The sequence below is a fragment of the Podarcis gaigeae genome, assembly GCF_964106915.1.
Source record: "Podarcis gaigeae genome assembly, chromosome: 12".
NCBI lineage: Eukaryota > Metazoa > Chordata > Lepidosauria > Squamata > Lacertidae > Podarcis > Podarcis gaigeae.
In genome coordinates, this window is record NC_139688.1 from 19,113,329 (window position 1) to 19,135,271 (window position 21,943).

Sequence of the window (21,943 nt, forward strand, 5' to 3'; positions counted from 1 at the left end):
ATTTTAATCCTCTTTATCTTAGTGATAACCTAGAATATTGTTCCCATCTTAGGTATTCTGGTCACATTTTGCTGTACTTCACTGAAACCTCCATAGAGGAATGAATGCTTTAGGCAAAATGAACTCTGAACTTTTGTGACATCAAAATTCTTAATGTGAGTGTATTGAATGCAGCCTCTGTGGTTTAACCTAAATTCATCAGAAACACATTTACATCATGAAGTTTGCACCAGCTCTCTGCAACAAATAAAAAGTTTTAAACAAACAAACAAGACGTTTGGCTGCAAGTGTCAAATTGGCTGGTCAGAACCGTAGACGTTAAAAGTCAATTCAAAATATTTCCATCAAGTCTATCTGTAGGGAAAAATTGATGGCAAAAAAACTTCTAAAATTGTAAACACTGCATAATTGCTACCCATGAGCTATTAACCGATTTGGCATCAGGCAGTTTGGGAGTAATGACATTGTCTTGATTTGACACATTTGACTACTTACAGGTCATGATGACACTATAAAAGTTAATGTGCATATTCTTTTTTAAATACCATTAGTGTGCCCGGGAAGTGGTGCCTGCAGTGAAATTGTCTTTAAATTAAAAAGCAATATTAAAATGAGTTAAAATGCCCTTTTAAAATCTTCTAACATTGCAGAAAATGAGATTATTTTTGATTGCCGGAAAATGATAATTAAAAGAAAATCATTCTGTCTGTTGCTATTTGTGGGCTCTGCGGTTGCACTTAGGTTCGCTTAGAAAGGGCTGGATGTGGGTGGCATGTACAGAAGAGTCCAGCGGTTTGGGGGACAATCCTATGGTGAGATCCTCAGCGCAGAGAAGCTTAAGACGCAGTAGATCTCCATCTCAGCCGACAGATTCCTGGCTCAGCTAGTGTTAAGTTCCCAACCCTGGCTCAGCTGGAGATATGCTGGAATAGCTTGCTCTTCCTTGCTGAGGTGAAGCTGACTGAGCTGAGGCTGGTGTTAAATAGTGGCATTCTGGAGACGTTGCAGGGACTGGACCAGAGAAGGGGGACTAGGGCTGGGTCCTCAACACACTGGGTCCTCATCTGTCATGGGGCCTGGCAACGTGGTGTAACATACCATTTTAAAGGCTTGTTTTCTCTCTGCCAGGCTTAGAGCAATAGGAGCAGCCCTGATGCTGAATGGGGTTTGGCTCCAGCGTAACTTTGTGACGGCTTGATTTACACTGGCTTACTTTACGCCAGAGTCTTGTGCATAAGATTGTTCCCTTAGTGGCAAATGGGATTGTTGTCTTCAGAGAACAGGTGAAAAGAATAAGGACGGATAAATCTGCCTATTTCCAGTCCATGTCACTTTTTCATGTTTCGTGCATAATTTTGTTCCACTTGTGCATTAATCTCCTAATTTAAAAAAACCTTCTAGAAACTCGTATTTAAATACTATTTAAATGTGTATTTTTTTATCTCAAAAAATGTATTTCAGTTGGTATTTTCTCCCTAAATACATACTTAAAACTATATTTTGATATGTTTAAGCTGCTTGCATTGCACTGACACATTCAGAGAAGTGCAAAATCTGTTGGGTAGCCAAGTTCTCATCTGCACATTCATTATGTGCTTATACATAAATGTATAGCCTGCTTTTCACCTCCAAAAGCAGACACCCAAGCTGCTTAGCAATGACCCAGAACTACTACTTTAAAAAAACAACCAAGAAGTAGAATCCCAACATTAAAAGAAAACAAATGTATACTAAACTAAGCATAACCCAAGACCAAAAAAAAAAAAAAAAGCATTAAAAGGGGGCATGCAGAGAGTTAGTGTTAACTATGAATTATTAAGCAGCAACCAAATCAAAGGTTTGTTTTAAAAAGGAAAAAAAATAGTAATGGAAATGCCGGCAGAATATGGCCAAATTAAAAGGAAGACATTTTGTACATATTTATTTTTTGTACATATTTATTTCTTTATCTATATAAGTATTTATATACCACCTTCACAAAATGTCATACATCAGAGCAGCAATATAGAAACATTATTTAAAACCATTGAACGCAGTGCAGAGCAATCATTAAAACGATTGGATACCCACAGGAAAACCTTCAACAATTGCATAGGCCTGTCAGCCATAAGAAAAACTTCAAGAGACACCTGAAAGTCAAAAGCGAGGCTGCCTGCCGAATCTCTGCTGGAAGAGTGTTCCATTGCATGGGACCATTTACACAATATAGGAAACAATGCACTTTTCCAGATAATCTCAATGATTAGGCTGGGATAGCAAGGCTCAGGCATTCCTTAAGGTATCCTGGACCCAAGTCCTTCAGGACTTTGTATATCAACATGAGCCTTAACGGGGGGGGGGGGGGAATTACCCACCCCTGTTCTTCAGGGGAATACAAAAGCCCTCAATAAATACCATACTTTTCTGTGTATAAGACAAGGGTTTTTTTACTCTAAAATAATGTTTAAAAATGGAGGTCGTCTTATACATGGATAGTGCATAGGGGAATGGGTGATTGGTTGCACCCGCAAGCTGCAGTTTGTCATTGGCGATTTGGTGGTTGATTGGTAGCTATGACAAGGGCTGCTTTTGATTGGCTGCTGCTATGGTAACTGGGTAGGTGATTGGTTGCTGTGTGAAGGGCTGCTTTTTGGCAATTGGGCAGGCGATTGCCGGCTGCTGTTGGCGAACGGGCAGATGCTTATTGGCTTCTGCGACGCGTAAGTGATTTTCTGCATTCCCCCCCCCCAAAGCTCCACAACTCTGGGGGATCTTCCCCCAAAAAAGCTCAACAATTTTGGGTCATCCCCCCCCCATTTTCTTAAATTTTAGTCCCCCAAAATAGGGGGTGTCTTATACGTGGGGGTGTTATACATGGAAACATACAGTAAACTGGAGCACACTGAGCTAAATGAGATTCTGCTATTGGCAGGCAGTGTGAAGCTTCTGGATTGGTCCATCTTGGTATAAATACCATGAGCATGGTTCTAAGCTCCTGCAAGTGCATAGCTGTCAACTTACAGATTTGAAAATAAGGGACCAGCAGCTTCAAAAAGAAGGGAACAGCAGCCAAATTAACGGATTTTAGTCAACCAGCTCCTTTCCTTTCCCCCATAAGTCAATCGAAGGAGCCTCCTAAACAAATCCAAAAGCTGCCCCCCACAAGATCACCGCCCGCCATTGTACTCAACCAGCTCCTTTCCTTTCCCCTCACTATGTGCCCCCACTCCAGACAGACATTTTCCCCGGCAAGGGTGAGTGGGCCGTCGATGACGTATCCATCCGATTCCGAGCACAGGTATGTTCAACTTCTGAGCCCCTCCGAGCCAAAGGCAGAAAGCCCAGCCAGCAGCCAAACGAAGCCTCAAGCGGTGGTTCCCACAGCGCAGCAACCCGGCAAAGGGGGTGCAGCAAGCAAAACCATTGTCACCTCTCTGCTGGGAAGCAATGAGCAAAGGCGAGTCCCCAGGCAACGCGGCCGATTTGATCGGCACAAGGTATGCAAGCTCCACCCCCCCCCAGTCATTCTTAGACTCCTTATTGGGTGAGCAACGCAGCCAGGCAACACAGCTGGAGCCTCCCTCCTCCCTGGCCAGCAGGGAGGGAGGGAGAGGAGCTGCTTCCTTTGAAACCCGGGAAACTTAAGGGACATGATGCTGTCCCATCATCAATAAGGGACAGCAGCGGGAAATGGCGTTGGAATAAAGGAGTTTCCCGCCAAATAAGAGACGGTTGACAGCTATGTGCAGGTGAACCTGGACTGATCATTACATGCATTACTTCTGGGTTATAGCACAACCACCAATGGCCCCAGGGCCCTGTCACTCAGTTCCTAATAACTGTTGTTTCGGGTTGAATTTGTTCAGAATACTCATTGCAAAGTACCCTCATACCTACGGGACCACCTCTCCTGGTCTGCCCCATTGAGGACCTTAAGGTGCATAAACAGCAACACTCTAGAGGTCCCGGGCCCTAAGGAAGCCATATTAGCCTCAACCAGAGCACCGGCCTGGTGGAACGCTCTGTCTCATGAGACCAGGGCCCTGCGGGATCTGATTTCTTTCCGCGGGGCTTGTAAGAGAGAGTTATTCTGCCTGGCCTTTGGCTTGGAATCAACTCGATTCCCCCCCCCCCCCACTTTCCTTTTCCTTCTGTGATGGAACCCCTATATGGGGACTTCCCTGGCTTTTTTCTGGCCCAATCCGGATAGCTGACCTTGGTGAAGATTTGACGTTTTCTCTCCACAAACAGTTTTTGATCTGGGCTTCCACTGAAATGAGGCTGCATTTTAAGTTGTATTTCAATCCTGCTTTTAAGTTGTATTTTAATCAATTTTTTTTATACCTGATGTTAGCCACCCTGAGCCCAGTCTTGGCCAGGGAGGGGAGGGTATAAATAAAAATTGTTGTTATTGTTGTTATAGCATTCCTTCATGGCCTTATGGATGATGCCAGGCTTCTTCACCTAGCACCAGAGGTCCTCACATTACACATCTATATAAACAAAAGTAAGACGAAAGAGACCAAAGCACCTGATATTTCCTTGGAGCTTGAGAGTACTGGAGAAAACTGATGGAAGCTACCAGACAGGTGAAGACTTTCTCCTCCCCTCGTTCTTAGGTGGTAAGTTTGCTGTTTTAAATATAGTTGTTCTACAGTCCCAGCTTTTGAGATGTGGTACCAACTGATTGCTGTTCTTATTGGTGGTGGTGTTACTGTGTCCCATAATAGGAAGCAGGTGTAGAAGTTCCCTCCGGCTCACCTGTAGGAGTGGGACTTAGCATAAATAGGATGCAAAAATAGGATGCTTTCTGTTTGTAGCAGTAAGAATAAGACAGAGATTGAAAGACAGAGATTGATGGAGGCCAAGGACAAGATGAAGTGACATGGAAGGGGGACATGGAAAATGTGGAATGACACAGCAATTGGCATAAGATAAAATGGATACAGAAGGTGGACAAAGGCAAACTTCAAAAGGAGGAAATTGCAGAGGAAACCCCCCAAAAAAGCCACAGGAACACTGGCTAATGCATTTCACAGACAATCCTTGGTCACTATCATACTTAATCGCTACCTATTGTCACAGACATTCTTTATTCAGTTTCCTCCTGATTCAGCTATCAATCCTGCTGCTCTCTCTTAGTACAGACTAATTTCTTACAGCTTAATACTAAAATTGTTACCTTGAAATCTCTACGTTGCAAACCCCATCACGGCTTAGCCACTTTTTATCTCTGTTAAAATCAGTATGCATTGATGGCAATCATGTTAAACTATTCTTTTTTTCCCCTAATAGCTAAACAAAAAGCACAGGGGTATACATTTTCAATGTTTAGGATTTTGTGAAATTTTGATACGGATTAAAATGATTTTTAAAATTTAAGCTATGGTTGTATATGATGGTCTAACAAAAAAAGGCTGTGTGAAACTGTATGACTCATACAATCAGAAGATACCACGAACATGGGATAATTCACACCTGCAGGTGTAGCACTTGATCTGTGGCTACTTAATGACTCTGCCCAATGTGTGGACTGTCTGCACTGAATAATGATGTTTTGCTTTATTACATTTATATTCTGCCTTGTTCCGTGGAACCCAAGGCACATTACATATGGTTTCCAGCTGGCCTCTCATCCAGGCACTGACCAGACCCAGACCTGCTTAACTGCAGCAAGGTGGCAGCCTCATGTGCCTTCAGGCCATACTCTAGTCATCAGTCACTATGAAAATTATATTTGTGATGATAAATCTGCAATGGATTATTCAGACAATGAGTAATCATATGATTGGGTAAAATGACCCTTTGTGTTACAGCAGCTGCATAATTGCATTGGCGAGTTTTTGGGTGCATGGATCTGAGTTAAGATTTGAATACCAGGAAAATGTGGATTCTGTGTTACATGCCACTGCAGTTTTACATACCATGGGAAGTGGCTGGTGCTTCAAAGGTTATTTCTTTAAAAATATAATGTGCCAGCACATGCACTGTGCAGACAGAGAATACAGGTTAGTAGAGATGGCAATAATAATAATAATAATAATAATAATAATAATAATAATAATAATAATTTATTTATACCCTGCCCATCTGGCTGGGTTTCCCCAGCCACTCTGGGCAGCTTCCAACCGAATATTAAAAACAATACAGTGTCAGACATTAAAAACGTCCCTAAATAGGGTTGCCTTCAGTTGTCTTTTAAAAGTAAAATAATTGTTTATTGCCTTGACATCTGCTAGAAGGGCGTTCCACAGGGAAGGGGGCCACCACCAAGAAGGCCCTCTGCCTGGTTCCCTGTAACCTCACTTCTCGCAGTGAGAGAACCGCCAGAAGGCCCTTGGCTGAATGATGGGGGTGGAGATGCTCCTTCGGGTATACAATCTATCAATTAAGGTATACAATCTCTCATTAAGTTGCATGGGGTGAAGAAGAGACTGGGAGCTGTTTTTTTCTTCCCTTGTCTCCCTGTATAGCTCTTCTCCTCTTTGCTTTGCCATGCTACCAGCTGAGATTTCAACCTGCTGCTGCTCTCTTTGAATTTCTAATCCTGTTAATATTCTGACTACATATGATGGGGGATCAAAAATGTTGGTGGTAGGGAAGAGGTAAGGCATAGGAAAGGGGTGTTGAAACTAAGCAGGGAGCAGCAAATGGGTAACAAAGTTTGGAAACATATTTTGAGGTTATCCAGAGAGAACCCACTCAAACAACCTAATTCAAGACATTTTATTTCTCACGCAAATCTGCAAACAAAATCCTTTGCAAGAGACCACCCTAGCTGCTGTCCAGATTTGAGTCGTCTGAAATTAGAACATTGCACCAGCAGAATCCATCCCTTTAACTTACCCTTGTTTCTAGCTCTGTATATGTTCCTCAACTCTTTTATGTATGAAATAACCTTTGAGTTTAATGCCACATGAAACAAACACTGCTTTTCAGGCTCTACAAACTCTGAAGGTCATGAATGCAGGCTACAAATCAGGAGGAATAAAAATCGCCCTACAGTAGAAGTCAAAGATAACTTAATCCTTGACAGTGAATTTCTTGAATTAAATAGAAGGCAGACAAATGACCTCTCTACCTTTTTGCACAGCTGACAAAAGGCAAGCTTTCGACCACTGACCAAACTACCCTAACTTCTGGAAACTGAAGCAAAATTTTATGTTAGAAGAAGAATAAAACCAGTCTTAGCATTTCTGGGGCAGGAGGAGTGTAAGCAGTTAATTAGCTCATAGGATACTCTTTTTCTTTCCTTCTAGGTATTCAAATCAGTTAATTGTTGAGATATGAAGCAATTGTGTTTATACCAGTATTTTTGCAGTGCAGCTGAAGCAGAACACTCAAGCACACGCCTGCCTATTTACATCGCCATTGCATTATGATACCCGTGAAGCAGTGTACCCCGGCATTTATTTAAAGTGAGGATGGGAAACCTGTGTTTCTCCAGTTGTTGCTAGACTCCAGTTCCCATCAGCCTCAGCCAGTGTAGCCAGCTGTCAGGGATGATGGGAATTGTAGCTATCCTGATGTTGTTGGACAAGTTCCCCACCCTTTGCTTAAAGGGAGGAGGAATTGGTGATTGTGAAGGAACAAGTGTGATCTGCAACAAATCTACCATGTACAATGGTACCTCGGGTTAAGTACTTAATTTGTTCCAGAGGTCCGTTCTTAACCTGAAACTGTTCTTAACCTGAAGCACCACTTTAGCTAATGGAGTCTCCTGCTGCCGCTGCACGATTTCTGTTCTCATCCTGAAGCAAAGTTCTTAACCTGAGGTATTATTTCTGGGTTAGCGGAGTCTGTAACCTGAAGCGTATGTAACCTGAAGCGTATGTAACCCGAGGTACCACTGTATTCTCAACCACCTATCAGGAGTGTTGTTGTAGGTTCCAGTCAGTCAGTTATGCCCTCTTGCCTGAATGCTGCATTCCACCACCACCACCTCAGGGTTTTTTCTCTAGCTGACCCTGAACATCTCATGACTATTGAGCATGCTCAGTCGTCATTGCCCTTGCCTCTCTCCACATGGCTTGGGGAGGGGCTTGACAGGCTTCACAAGGACTGTGGCTGCTGCTCAGCAGAGAGGGCTTCTCTTTTAAATTGTTTTTAATTTTTATCTGTGTTGTTTTAAATGAGGCCATCTTGGCTGTGAGCCCTGCACCCTGCCTTGCTGGCCTTTTCCCATATGGCCTAGGAGAGTGGAGTGCTGACTGACTCCAGCTACAAAAGCTGAGGCTGTTGAACAGATTCTTGGGCTAGAGGATTGTTGAGAGAGCTTGTTGCTGTTATTGATGTATCTTTAGTTTTCGATCTTATGATTTATGTGGAAATTGTTTTCATTTGGTTGTGTACTTTTTGACGTGTTTTATTTATTGTTTATGACTTCTGTAATTGTAATTATGTACGGTAATTCTTATGTTGTAAGCCGTCTTGAGCATAGTTTCAACTATGGGAAGACAGCATACAAATAAAATGATGTTTTTAGTGGGGGGGGGGCTCCTTATGTTTCCTCAAGCATGCTGATACCTCCCCCTTTTTCCCAGCAGCCTCATTGGGCTCCAATCCTGAGGGAGTGTTGATAGTACAATGCAGCTACCAAAAATTAAAAATCACAGCAGACATTTCTGAGTAAATATACTAGGTTTGAAAACTGAATTCCTCCTGCAAATTATACACAAATCTAGGGGGCATTGAATATTGCAGTTGTCTAGCAACCATGTCACAAGTTTCTCAACCATCTCCAGCTTACTTTCAACTGGAGCAAAAGGTAAGAAAAAATGTCTAGAGCAAGAATGCAGAACCTGATGTTGTTGGACTTCCAACTAGAGGTGGAAGGATCTGTTAATCTCAGTTCTCTCAGTTTCTCATTTTTTCCAATCTTAGGTCCAGTTTACATTTTGTGGTGTGTTTTTTTAAAAATAATAATAATTCTAATTTCAATGTGAATTTCTCCCAATAAACAATTTTTAATGTGCAGTTTTGACAAATGTACACATTTTTGCAAGGGATTTCCCCTAATATAACACACATTTGTATCCTGCTTTTGTGAATAACTTCATTTTTATGCCCAGTTCCCCTAATATATTTACATTTTTGTAAGCATTATTTACTTCAAGAACAGCATTGGAAAATTAGGATAAGTGCAAATTAGGATACATGTGTTTCAGTTTGCATGTTATTTTGGAAAATGCAAACATGATATATTAGATACGGCTTTAAATGCATACTGAATTGAATTTCTCCTCCATACCTATTCCCAACAAGTTCTGGTGTATCCACTGCAATGTCTGGGTAAAAGAGTATTGTGCTTGACCCTAGGTATGTTCAGTGGCTACTTTCTCCCTATTCTAGACATGATGACCAACAAAGAAAAGCAAGCTAGCTCTGAAATGAAATAAAGATTGTTGATTGCTTTTTCCTATCCAAGGCATGGAGCAAGGAGCTGAACCTGTCTACTGCAGAAGACAGCTGTAACTTTTCCATCAACTTCAAAAGACCAAGAGTTTCCCTGCAATGTCCAAGTTAATTTTCTGAAGTCAATCTGCAGCCTTGGGTATTCGATTTTCTTGGTAGTGACAAGCAATATTAGCGCTGCAGAGTTTCTGCTCTTTCGTGTCCTAGAGATCAAAGAAGAAAGTTTTTAACAATTGGAATCTGCAGAGTGGAGTGAGAGAGGAAGAAAGAAAGAGAGATTTTGCAAGCAGAACAGAGCAGTGAAACAATTTGGGCTGACACGTCAGTCGAGCCATGATGAGATGCAGCTCTGTGTCTTCTTTTCATCAGGCCCAGATGGTGTAACATCTCTGTGGGATGAGGACATTGCTAAGATGAATACATAGATAACAGCAAGTTGGTCAAGGGAGAGGTGATAGTAGCACGTTTCGGAAAGATGACAAAATGCCCCATTTGGCTCTTTTTCTTCAAGAGGGATGTGATGTGGACTCTTTTCAGATCTTCAGTAGCTTCTGGGAACAGAATGTACTGAAAGCACGATCTTAAAGTTTGGTCGGACATTTGCAGCTACAGGCCATTAGGAAGGCATTTAGAATGCTGTTTTGAATCTTTTTTGACTGACCTCAAAATGCTGGTGAAGTTGTATTCACCTGACCCAAGTAACTTTTGTCAAACTATGTGGAAATTTAATAGCTTGGTGCCAGACTCAACAGACCACCCTTCTTCACAACCCCCAATTTCACCCGAGTTACGTTAAACTACTTTGGCTGGTTATAAGAATTTTGACTGCAGATGTGTGGGGTTGCTACTTAGCAGTGTAATTTGGTGATTACAATTACAATGTTATTTTCTGCTTGTTTGTAGTTTGAGCCATATTAACTCTCCTCCCTGTAAGCTTTTTGGCATTGTTCAGAGGGGGAGATATTTGCTCACAATTCGCTTCTAAATATAACAATGGATTGGCTTTGAGAAATCCACTAAAATCCTTGAAAATAGTAAGCAGTGTAACAGCTCATCAGTTTTCAGTTCCATGACTGACATAGGTCACCATGTGAACGATTGTTGTGTAACTGGGGGGGGTGAACTTTTCTGCATAATGTGGGGTGTCAGTCCACAGTTCTTAATGTTCCAACATATGGTGAGATCCACAACTTGCCATATTTTATTCAGCCTGTTTTTTAAAGGTACCTTCTGGTATCTGGCAAGCTGCAATCTTACTGTGCATCAGAACTTAGAATAGTTCTTTACTGTTCCTCAGTTGCCTGGAAAAGGCAGCTTGTCGAGAGTACATTGCAAGAAAGGGGCTTTTTTCCCTTTATAAATTGTGCGTAGCCTTACTGAAGGGATAGGATTCCCCCCCACACACACACACAAACACATATTGTTCCAACTTCCCTTTCTCACAGATTCGAGACTAAATTTGGACTCAAAAGGTCTCAAAGTGGGTTAGATATTAGCTACCAGAGAAAAGTGATCTCACCTACAAAATTTTTGAACCAACAGACAGCAGAATTAAAAAGAGGATGGTAGCTGTGCATTAGGAGGAGCCTTTGGTTCTTCAAATGGCTTCCCCCATTACTCTTAACAGAATCCAAATTTGTTGTCTGTTACACAGAGCCTGCAGCCCCCGACACAGTACTGTGTGTCAAAGCCAGAGCACTGAAGCATCTCAACTCTCACAACATCTTATGCTTCCAACACTGGCTTTATAGGAACAAAAATAAAATTTCCATTATTTCTCAGCTAACAGCCCAAATTTCTGTAGTTTTGAGTCCACCGCCTATTATAGATAAAAATATTAGAACTGAAGGGCATCAATAGTAATGCAAATGCCTTGCAAACGTCCCCATCTCTCTCTCTCTCTCTCTCTCTCTCTCTCTCTCTCTCTCTCTCTCTCTGTGTGTGTGTGTGTGTGTGTGTTTCTATCACTTTTTCATTAAGCATAATTGATTCTTTGCTTTCCAAACTATGTATGTATATCCGTTGCAATGCTAATTAGAGAAACTGTGATTATTTCAAAGTCAAACCAGTTTTGCTGCCCAGGGGTCTAATCTAAATAGAGAATGATTCATTTCTAATGATATGGCCCACTACATATAGAGTTTAATTTGAAACAGAAACCTGGGTTGAAAACCTATCTTTACCATCACATAGTACAGCCTCTTGTGTTTTGGCCTCAGTTCCCAATCTATAAAATGGGGATTATTATGACCTACCTTAGAGGGCAAACCAAATAAAGCCTTTAATGCACTTTTGCAAATTAAAAGTGGTATCTAAATAAGAAACAGGAACAGTAGGTGTTCATCCAGGCCTTCAATATATTTGATTACAAAACTCAAATGAACAGCTTCTCTCATAAATAATTTCACCACTTTCTCCCCTCCAAGCACAGTTAGAATTAATAAATCTAGAGTGAGAAAAGCCCCAAACTTTTTTCAATCAACATTAACATATATATAGATTTCAGGATGGCTCAGTCACACACTTACAGTACTGCCAGCCATCTGTCACGAGCATTATTAGGTTCTGCGTACTGAAGGACATGACACAGAGTTGTTGCTACCAGCAGAGATGTGATCTGTCAGAACTGGGTCACATCCAACTAAACCATTACTCAACCCTGGGAAGAACAAGCATATGGGGTTGTTACTTTACCTGCTGGAGGAGTGCCATGTCTGCATGTCACATTAGATTGCAACCCTAATGAATTAGAACTTGTTTGCCAGAGTGTTGTGAGGCCATAAGAAGAATCCTACTGGATCAGAACAAAGGTCCATCTAGTCAAGTACTCTGTTTTCAACACTTATCGCAGACTATTGCTCACAGGTTTGGAATTAACAAGACCCAGGACCTTGCCCAAGATAGTGTTAATTTGATCAGTTTATGAGAAACATACCTGGCTTTGACTTAGCTTTCTGTACAGGGATTAAGGAGAATTTTAAACTGCTAGTCCTGATTTGCTTTTGGATTAGAATATTGTATCTTCTCTGAGGTGTTCCTTCTTCTAGGTGGGTACTGCTTTGGTTGTCTGATTTAAGTGAGCTCCAATGGCCAAATGTTTGTTTGTTTTCTCTTTCATCACCACTTTAGCAGAAGGACCAGAGTGGACACAGAAGATGCTATCAAGATACAGGAAGCAGGGATGTGTCTGAAAGGTCCACCTTGGCAGAGGAGCGGAGGGATAGCAGGACATTCACGAGGCTGGAACAATTCGTGAACAGGGCCGTTATCCAAATGTCTTAAGAGTTCCAGCTCCCTCAGGGAAGCACAGGGAATGGCAGTCCAGAGGAGGGCTTTCTCTGTGGTGGCCCCTCAATTGTGGAACAGAGATGTGTCTACTATTTGACAGAAGACACACCTCTTTACCCTGGCCTTTGGCACTCAAATGTATTTCTTTCATGGAGCCCACCTTCTTTGCTGAATTTATATTGTTCTGTTCCCTTTGTGGTGGCTTTACCTGGTTTTATATTTTTATATTCTTTTGTCGTAATGCGCCCTGAAATCTTAAGGTGAAGGCAATGGTGGCTGGTGCCCCGTGGGAATGGTGAGGCAGAAAACAAGTAATCTCAAAATAGGTAGAGCCAGTGACAAGCAGAGCCAACTCTTTCTAATTTTGTCTCTATTCTCCCTGCCGAGTTCTACAAAAGCAACTGAAACTAAGCAGGAAGAGGAACAACAACCTTGTTGGAATGTAACGCAGGTAGGTTGAAGAGGGTGTTTTTTCCTAATGGACCAGCTTCCACTGGGTGAAGGGTGGGGAAGAAATCTTAATAAGTAAATAATAAATGCAAAAACTAGCAGATTTGCTGGTAGCTCAGATGAGGGACCTACCTCGCACTTTATGAGGACTGTGTGCAGTTCATCACGTGTACCTCAGGGATGAGCTAATTTTGACAGGGCAACATCTTGTGGTGGGGGGTTAGATCCACCACCTCAACATAGTTGCTAACTGATGGATGCATGCCATGTCCTTTAAATGTGGCATGTTTATGAGAAAATCTCTGAGGTTTTTAATGTTCTCACTTCCCCACCCCTACCCTGAAAAATAGTATTTCCCCCATATATCCTCCATCATTTGTATATATGTATGGTGATCACCATTCCTCGCATCCCTACAGTGCAGTGGAATCGCACTATATCCCGGGCATTGCGGAGGATACAAACAGTGAACAGACTGCCGGTATAGTTGCTGCTGCTGCTGCCGCCAGTTTCAAGAGCAGGAGCAGGGGGCGCTTTTGGAAATAATAATAATATTTTTTATTCATTCATTCATACCCCGCCCATCTGGCTGGGTTTCCCCAGCCACTCTGGGCGGTTTCCAACAAAATATTAAAATACAATAGTCCATCATATATTAAAAGCTTCCCTAAATAGGGAAGCTTCCCTTAAAAAGCCTGAAGTTGTGCTGTTGGTGGTGCTTGTGGTGAGCCCCACCACTGAGAATCTGTTGGAGAATTTCTCCTCCCCCTGGATAAATTTGGTGAATTGATCCCCCAATTTTTGCCATCCACAAATAGGGCACAAGTTTTCAAGAGGCCATTTGTGCAAAGTTTTAGTTTAATACAGTGTTAGCTTTCCTGGTTACTTCTGTCCCATTTTTCAGGCTGCAGTGCTTGTTGCACTGCGGAACTGTGGCTTACATTTCATTCACAAAAGTGGGCATGGTGTGACACAGCATCAAACATCATTGGACAATGTCACTGCTCATCCACACTTCTGTCCCACCCCCCACGATTCACCAATGGAAACAGCAGGAAAGAAATCTGCCACTGCAGATTCTGAAACTTTACTCCAATTTTCTGGGTTAATGGTGTTGCAAACATTTTTTCTTTGGAAACAAATAACACAGAAATGAGCGCTAAACTTCCACTTGGCTTTTAAATAATGTGAGAGCTCAAACTGCTGTGTGAATGTAACCTTGGTAGTGCCCACCTACCTCTTCACAAATGAATTTCATAACCATAAATGTTTAATTCTGGGATTGCCTTATATTTTATCCCGTTTCTAGAGAAAACATCATTCTGACATTGTTGTCAACATTTATTGTGCTTGTTTCTAATAAATATATGATGATTCGGTAACTCATATTTTTTAATATACTGAATAAATCCATTTGTCCTAGGTGATACACATTTTTCAAAGTAGCCACAGGTGGGGTAAGTTAAGTGAGGGTAAAAATGAATGGGGGGGGGGACATCTAATGGCATTATGCCTAGAAGTCAAATACATATCAGTTGTATTATGGATCCAACTGAGACAAACTTGCTGAACATTCAGGATGTTTCTGAAATAACCTTGGATTAATGATGCTTAGATATCATTCCACATTGATACGAAATGGAAAATATTTCATTTTCCATGCAGACAAAAGGAGTACAAAGAATAGTTGAAAACATGACAGGAGTGGCACAGATAGGTGGACTTTTTTTAGAAGAAGAAAAAAATCTTTGGTCTCCCTTTTGCTTAATTGGTTTTATTTTTCCTGAGCAATATAAAACAGCTTGGACTTTTTGATCAACCAAACATCCTTCATCACTTCTAAGAGCTTTTTATAAAACCACAGATCTGAATATTTCTCTGACAGACATATTTTTGAATCTAGAAACAATTCTGCAGAAAGATATTTTCATCAAAAATGTAAAACCTTATAAAAAATTCAAATGTTTTGGTGCAGTAGAGGCCCTCAACTGGAATAATGCCATCCAATGTATATACAGCGTGGTTTTATTTCTAGGTGAGTTTTTCCTTCCTTTCTTTCACAGTGAAACTGATTTCAAAGGTGCCTAACTTCTATGGAGCTACGGTAATAATTATTCTGATCTGTCATCACCTTGCCAGATCATGATATTTCAGGTTTCTTGTTTTGAGTAAATTTAATTCCTTATCTTTGCAGCTTCATAAAACAGAAACCCATTTTGAACAATAAAGCATAAATAATGTATTTCTATTTTTGAATGTGTTCTTGGATATGATTGCAATTTATGAGAAAAGCAACTATAATTATGAATGCAAATGATTTCACAGTTATTGCAACAGATTTTGTTTATATATGTTAAACTGTCTTGAAAGATAGCCTGCTTTCATGAGAAAAACCTAGTTTTTTATGTTGAGACAACACTTAGAGTAACAACTATGGAAACTAGGACAATTGCTATAGTGTGAATCAAAATGTGTTTAGTTTGGGTCTTTTAGACTGGTATATCTCCAGCATTAAACAGTGTAACTTGGCAACTCACAAAAACACTGGCTATATCAGGGCCTATAGTCCTCTAAAATAAAATTCTAACTAACTACATGTAGAGTCTAAATCATCAAGCTCAAAAATAGATTACAAACTGAGGAACTAATAATAAGTAAAACATAAAACATCAAGCGTTAAAAACCTCCTGATACAGACCTGCCTTCAGATGTATTCTAAAAGTTGTGTAATTCTTTATCCCCTTGACATCTGAAGGGAGGGCATTCCACAGAGAGGGTGCCACTACTGAGAATTATGACCCGTTAGGCCCTTTAGCCATAACATCCTTCCCTATAATCTCTAAATGGTCTGCACCCAGATCCAGTGTTCTTTAGAGAATACCATCCACTATTAGAGCCCCTGAATCTGTCATTCAGTGCTTTTTATCCCATCATTTAGAGATCCATTTTGTAAGGGAACTGAGCAGAGCCTTCTCAGTGGTGGCACTGCAGGTGCAGAATGATCTCGCTGGAGAGGCCTTCCATGAAACATCTTTCAACAGTGCAAAAACTTAGTTGGATACTACCCATAGAAAGTATCTCTGCCATCTTCCTGTGCCACATGATTCCTGAATATAAACATTCCTATTGCAGTACACAAAGGATGCTACAGATATTAACCAACCGTGTAAAAATGTCTTCCAGATTGCAACAGTACGAAAAGAACCACCCATAAGGTGCCCTTTGGTACTAAATGAATTGTTTACAAGTCTACAGCTTTCAAATCAAAATGTGAAAGGTATTAGAAATGCAGGCAAGGATGTGTGTGGTTTAAAGAATCACAGAATTGTAGAGTGGGAAGGGACCCAGAGGTTAGTGGGAAACCCAGAACAGATTTACGGGGTGCATGGGGACAGGGGAGAAAGATTGTGGGTGGGGTGGTTGTGGGTGGGGTGATCCAGGGAAAGGGAACATTACCATTCCTGCGTGCAGTGGCAGTGGCGTAGCGTGGGGGTGCAGGGGGCGGGGTTAGGGTTAGGGGGCGCAAATCCATGGGTTAGGGGGCGCAAATCCACAGGTTAGGGGGCGCAAATTACTTGCCTTGCCCCGGGTGCTGACAACTCACCCTACGCCACTGTGCAGTGGCAAGCAGGCATCCTGCCCTAGCTATGAGGGTGGGGGTCTTCAGCACCCTGCCAGGAGGCCCCTGAAGTCTGGCACCAGCCCTGCTCAGCATATCAGGCTTTTAATAATGCCCATGTGTCACTCAAAAATGCTGTTTACACAAGAGATGTGTGTTGAATCAATATGCAAACCACCCCCAATTTCTATACATTTATCGGGGGGGGGGGGTCTTCTACACAGAGCCTGTGCATGACAAGTTGCATGTGCAGATCCTAACCTGTACAGCTTGGAGGCACATACATGCTGTTCCAAAATACAGAGGTCAGGTAGAACCAGGAGGTGCAATCCCACTTCCTCTTGCACGTGCAATTTCACATGCTTTTGTCTGAGTACAGTCTCTGTGCAAACGTAGCTGATGGAATCTTTTATTGTTTGCCCATGATAAAGTGAGTTAGAGAAAAGTCCCCCTAAATCAATAAATCTGCTTCGGTAAATAAATGTAAAGCAAACCGTATCTTTTCCCACTAAGGGACTATTTCTTGCCAAAGTTTGTAATACCCTTTTTTCTGAAACAGAAGCTGATTATGGCTGACAGGACTCTCATTTGGAGGTCAGTAGGGCAATAGGTTAAATATTATGGCTGAAGAACCTTCACTCAGAAAAAGACCCACATGGTATAATGCAGTCTTTGACAAGAACAATCATATGAGGGAATAATATAATAATTATTTCTGCCACAGGGAAGACATTTTTTACACATAGAATATGTGTGATTCTCTACCAGGTCTGGGCTTTCTAAATTGTCATTCAGATATAAGAACATTGTTGCTATACAGCATTACTAGCTAGTGTTGTTGTTGTTGTTGTTGTTTAGTCATTTAGCCATGTCCGACTCTTCGTGACCCCATGGATCAGAGCACACCAGACACTCCTGTCTTCCACTGCCCCCCACAGTTTGGTCAAACTCATGTTGGTAGCTTTGAGAATACTGTCCAACCATCTCGTCCTCTGTCGTCCCCTTCTCCTTGTGCCCTCAGTCTTTCCCAACATCAGGGTCTTTTCTAGGGAGTCTTCTCTTCTCATGAGGTGGCCAAAGTATTGGAGCCTCAGCTTCAGGATCTGTCCTTCCAGTGACCGCTCAGGGCTGATTTCCTTAAGAATGGATAGGTTTGCTCTTCTTGCAGTCCATGGGACTCTCAAAAGTCTCCTCCAGCTGAGCCAGTGTGGTGTAGTGGTTAAGAGCAGTAGACTCGTAATCTGGGGAACCGGGTTCGCGTCTCCGCTCCTCCGCATGCAGCTGCTGGGTGACCTTGGGCTAGTCACACTTCTCTGAAGTCTCTCAGCCCCACTCACCTCACAGAGTGTTTGTTGTGGGGGAGGAAGGGAAAGGAGAATGTTAGTCGCTTTGAGACTCCTTCGGGTAGTGATAAAGTGGGATATCAAATCCAAACTCTTCTTCTTCTCCAGCACCATAATTCAAAATCATCAACTCATCAGCGATCAGCCTTCTCTATGGTCCAGCTCTCACTTCCATACATCACTACTGGGAAAACCATAGCTTTAACTATAGGACCTTTGTCAGCAAGGTGATGTCTACTTAGACATAGAAAAAACTTTTTAAAAATCAAACATTCATTCATAGGTTATTTTCTATTATAGTTTTATCAACATTTTGTATATTGCTATCACAGCAAAAGGAATAATTTAATGCATTATTGCATGCCACCCCAGTCTCTGAACAGTTCAAAATTCCAGGGGTTCCAGGCATTTACTCAGGGTTCATGTTTCCTTCAGAATCCGAGCCTATGATGGAGGGGTTCACAGCATTAACAAGGGGATCTTGCTTCTCCCATAGCCACAGCCTTGGATTCCATAGAAATCAGACATAACACCTTGTCGTGTATATTGGACAGACCCAGCTGGTGTTCCTTGTGCTGTTTCTCCATTGGAACCTATTTGCTTATGGAATAGGAAGGGAGCAGATATTTGCCAATTCCTTCTTAACTGCAGCCCCCAGCCCCTCTCCCCAGAAATCCTTTCTGGAATATTTGGATTCTGCCAAATCAAAAGCCCTCATCCTCATAGGAGGGCACAAACTGGATACAACTCATTACCACCACCATCTTATAAGCACTTTGATGTGATTCAGTCCTTTTTCTGTCCCTATAGTCATGCAATAACTTCTGCCTAAAGTAAAGCAAACTGCCTTCTGGCTGCATGGAACCAAACTATAACACACACACACACACACACACACACACACACTTTTGGGGGCACACAGCTCTGTGAGCCACAATTGCTATATCAAATCCTCTATCTACATTTTAAAAATGTGCTCACTTGCACATTGTGTTCTGACAAACAGATCTTTTTTCTTTTCTTTTGACATGATACAATGCAAAGACAGAGGAGCAAGTAGCTGTTTACATGATCCTTGAAGAGCGAGCCAAGATGGCAGTCTCAAAAACAATGCACGAATGGCAGGGATTCTACAGCTCTCTCTAGGATGCACAAACAACAGTTAATAATTAGAACTGGAACAGAATTCTGGAATAGTCAGCGGCATATGACTATCCAGTTTTCAGTCATTAAAAGAGGGCAGCATTTATAATTTTAAACCTTTAGATGATTTTTTATTTTTATTTTTTAGAAAAAGAATTGCGACAATGTAATGCCAAGGAAGCAGTTGAAATATAAAAGCCAACATCACAGAGCACATTTAGAGAGAACCATTGGTTTTCATTAGGGATTTTTTCCCGCAGCAAATAAGATGTTGGCTGGCAAAGGATATGTAGCCTTTTCGAATGCTGTCCAGATGGCCCCTGTGAATAACGCAGCACACAGCAGCGATCTACTTGTTGGACAGATAACTTACAAATTTGGAAAGAGCCACTTGAAGCGCTCCTTCATTAAGCTAATAATGTGTCTGGTTACATGGTAAACAAGAGTCAAGGGGCTTGTAACATTTTCACAAAAGGAGTAAGTTTCAGCTGCTATGGCAACCTGAGCGATCCCTATGAAATCAGTTCTTAATTATCCCAGACATCATGAATCCAAGGATGCAAATGACTTGTCACAGGGGGGAAATATGTTTAGAAAATTACATATAAAGAAGGATATCACTGCTAAAGCCCACCTTCCCTCTTCTCCAGTCCTCCCACATCTAACTTCCACTCTGGAATGAGAACTGGAGCTTTCACCTCCACACCTTCTTTTAGCTGTGAAGGACAAGATACAGGGTTATAAAAAAGAAACAACTGAGTAGAGAGAAATGGTCCCCTGTCTTTCATTCACTTTATCTCAGAACTCAAGAGCCCATGGTTGTCCAGTGAAATTTATCGTCAGTAAGCTCAGGACAAGCAAAAGAAATGCTCAGTCATGAAATGCACACAATTTATTTCTAGAAGTCATTGCCACAAGATTTTGCAAAGACACTGAGTTATATGAATTGAAAATAAGAAGACTTGTGCATATCAATTTTCAGCTCATTTTTTTTAAAGCTCAGAAGCAATCATATTACTATTTTAACGTATTCTAAGAATAACCTACAGCACAAGGGATTCTTACTGTTGTTAAAAACATTTGTGCGCCACCTTTTGAAATTTGCTCAAGGCAGCTAACGGTCATTAGAAAACATAAAGTACATCATGCAAAAACAAAAGGGAAACCTAACACTGTTAATACAGCAGTAGGATAAAAACCAAATCAGGCTATTCTGTCCTCTCCCACTAGGGCTCGCAGAAAAATTCAATTCAGTTCACATTTAAAGGCAAAACCTGCCTAATTTGCACCCTATGAAACAAAGCACGACCATTCTTCAAAATTTGCACTTCTCCAAACTTTGCAGTGCACATACATGCATAATTTTATTTGTATGTTGCCTTTCCACAGCTCAAACCATGCTCAAGTGGCTTACAACATGAAAAGAATTCATAGCTACAACATGACAAAAGTAGTCACAAACAATAAATAAAATACTTGAAAACACACAACCAAACTGAACAATTTCCACACAAATCACAAGATCTAAAATAAAGATACAAAAAAGCAACAGCAGCAACAAGCCCCCAACAACCATTCAGTCAACCATCCACTCTGGGTGTTCCCCAGGGCCACAACACAACTGCCCTTGCCAACTGGTGCACAACCTTTCAGAATGTGCCAGAATCCTTCTGGTTCCGTGGGTCCTCAGGAGTGGGCCCCTCACCTCCGCACAATGCCAGTTCCCTGCATTTTAAAAGTGGGCTTACACATCTTGTCTGACTTTCATAAAATATACCGCTGCAAACATACTCTAGTTAATAAATAACACAAACAAGCATTTAGCTGAAAAGCCATTTAACATCAACTGTAATAAGTGACAGGCAAAATTATGATGGAGAACACCTATTGAAGAAGATGAAATATGACTCAGAGAAAGGGGAGATGATCTGTAATGAATGCAGTACAAACGCTTGTTTACGGTGATTGCTGTGTTCAAGCTGAAGGGGATGCATTAAAACATGCCGAATCATGATGATAGCTTCCATTTTCCTAATAAGGCTGTATCCCTTCTAGCATTATTATGTAAAATGTAGAATGTAGGTAGTAGGAGTTATAATGTTCAATAATGGTTCAGTGTAAGTATATAAATGTACAAAGCAGGTAGATTAGATGGGTGGAACATTCATTTTCTTGTCAGGCCAATGAAAGTCAAACTTAAAGTGAGCAGTCCTTTGCTTCTTACATTATTATTTTTATTAAAAAAAACCACACTTCTTGTTATATTTTATGTTTTTGTATCTTCGAAGGAAGATGAACACTTAAAACAGACCAGCTGCCTCTTTAAGTTATACAACTTGCCTTGTTGAAACAAACACTAATATTTAATTTCCTTAGCAAGCACAAAAGAAGTTGATAATAACAAGCTAATTATCTAAGTTAATTATCTAATTATCCAGGGCCTGCTCTTGCTCCCTGTGAAGTCAAATGGCAATTTTGCCATTGGAGTATAAAGAGGCCTTGCAGCATTGCAATGTCATTGAACTCTATTGAAATAAGTGGAAACACGCCAATATTAATGCAATGAATGGTCTAGAAGCACCCAGTGTTGTACTATTGTTGATGCTAAGTGTGTGAAAACCAGAAATGTGTATTAAAGGTGGGTCACTGAGAGTCCCTAAAGATGCCATCTTTCTAAAGAAAGTACAGGATATAACATTTTACATAA

The 21,943-nt window shown here is 41.2% G+C and overlaps 1 protein-coding gene across 4 annotated transcripts in view; it reads right to left on the reverse strand.

The window, feature by feature from the left end:
• Positions 1–9,031: 9,031 nt before the first annotated feature.
• The window catches only part of LOC310828068 (uncharacterized protein), a 29,130-nt gene continuing 16,218 nt past the window's right edge, over positions 9,032–21,943 (reverse strand). For 2 of the 4 annotated variants that reach the window (XR_014556600.1, XR_014556601.1), the window contains exons 2-3: positions 19,871–19,952; positions 9,032–9,596 (exon numbers count right to left, since the gene is read on the reverse strand). Coding sequence is in view for 1 of the 4 variants with exons in the window: in XM_083705160.1 (XP_083561286.1) it covers positions 9,398–9,596; positions 18,507–18,596; positions 19,871–19,952 (371 nt within the window). In the remaining 3 variants the exon portion in view is untranslated. Of the gene's footprint in view, positions 9,597–18,270; positions 18,694–19,870; positions 19,953–21,943 lie in introns of those variants that run through there. The other 2 variants (XM_083705160.1, XR_014556602.1) reach the window with 2 other exon arrangements.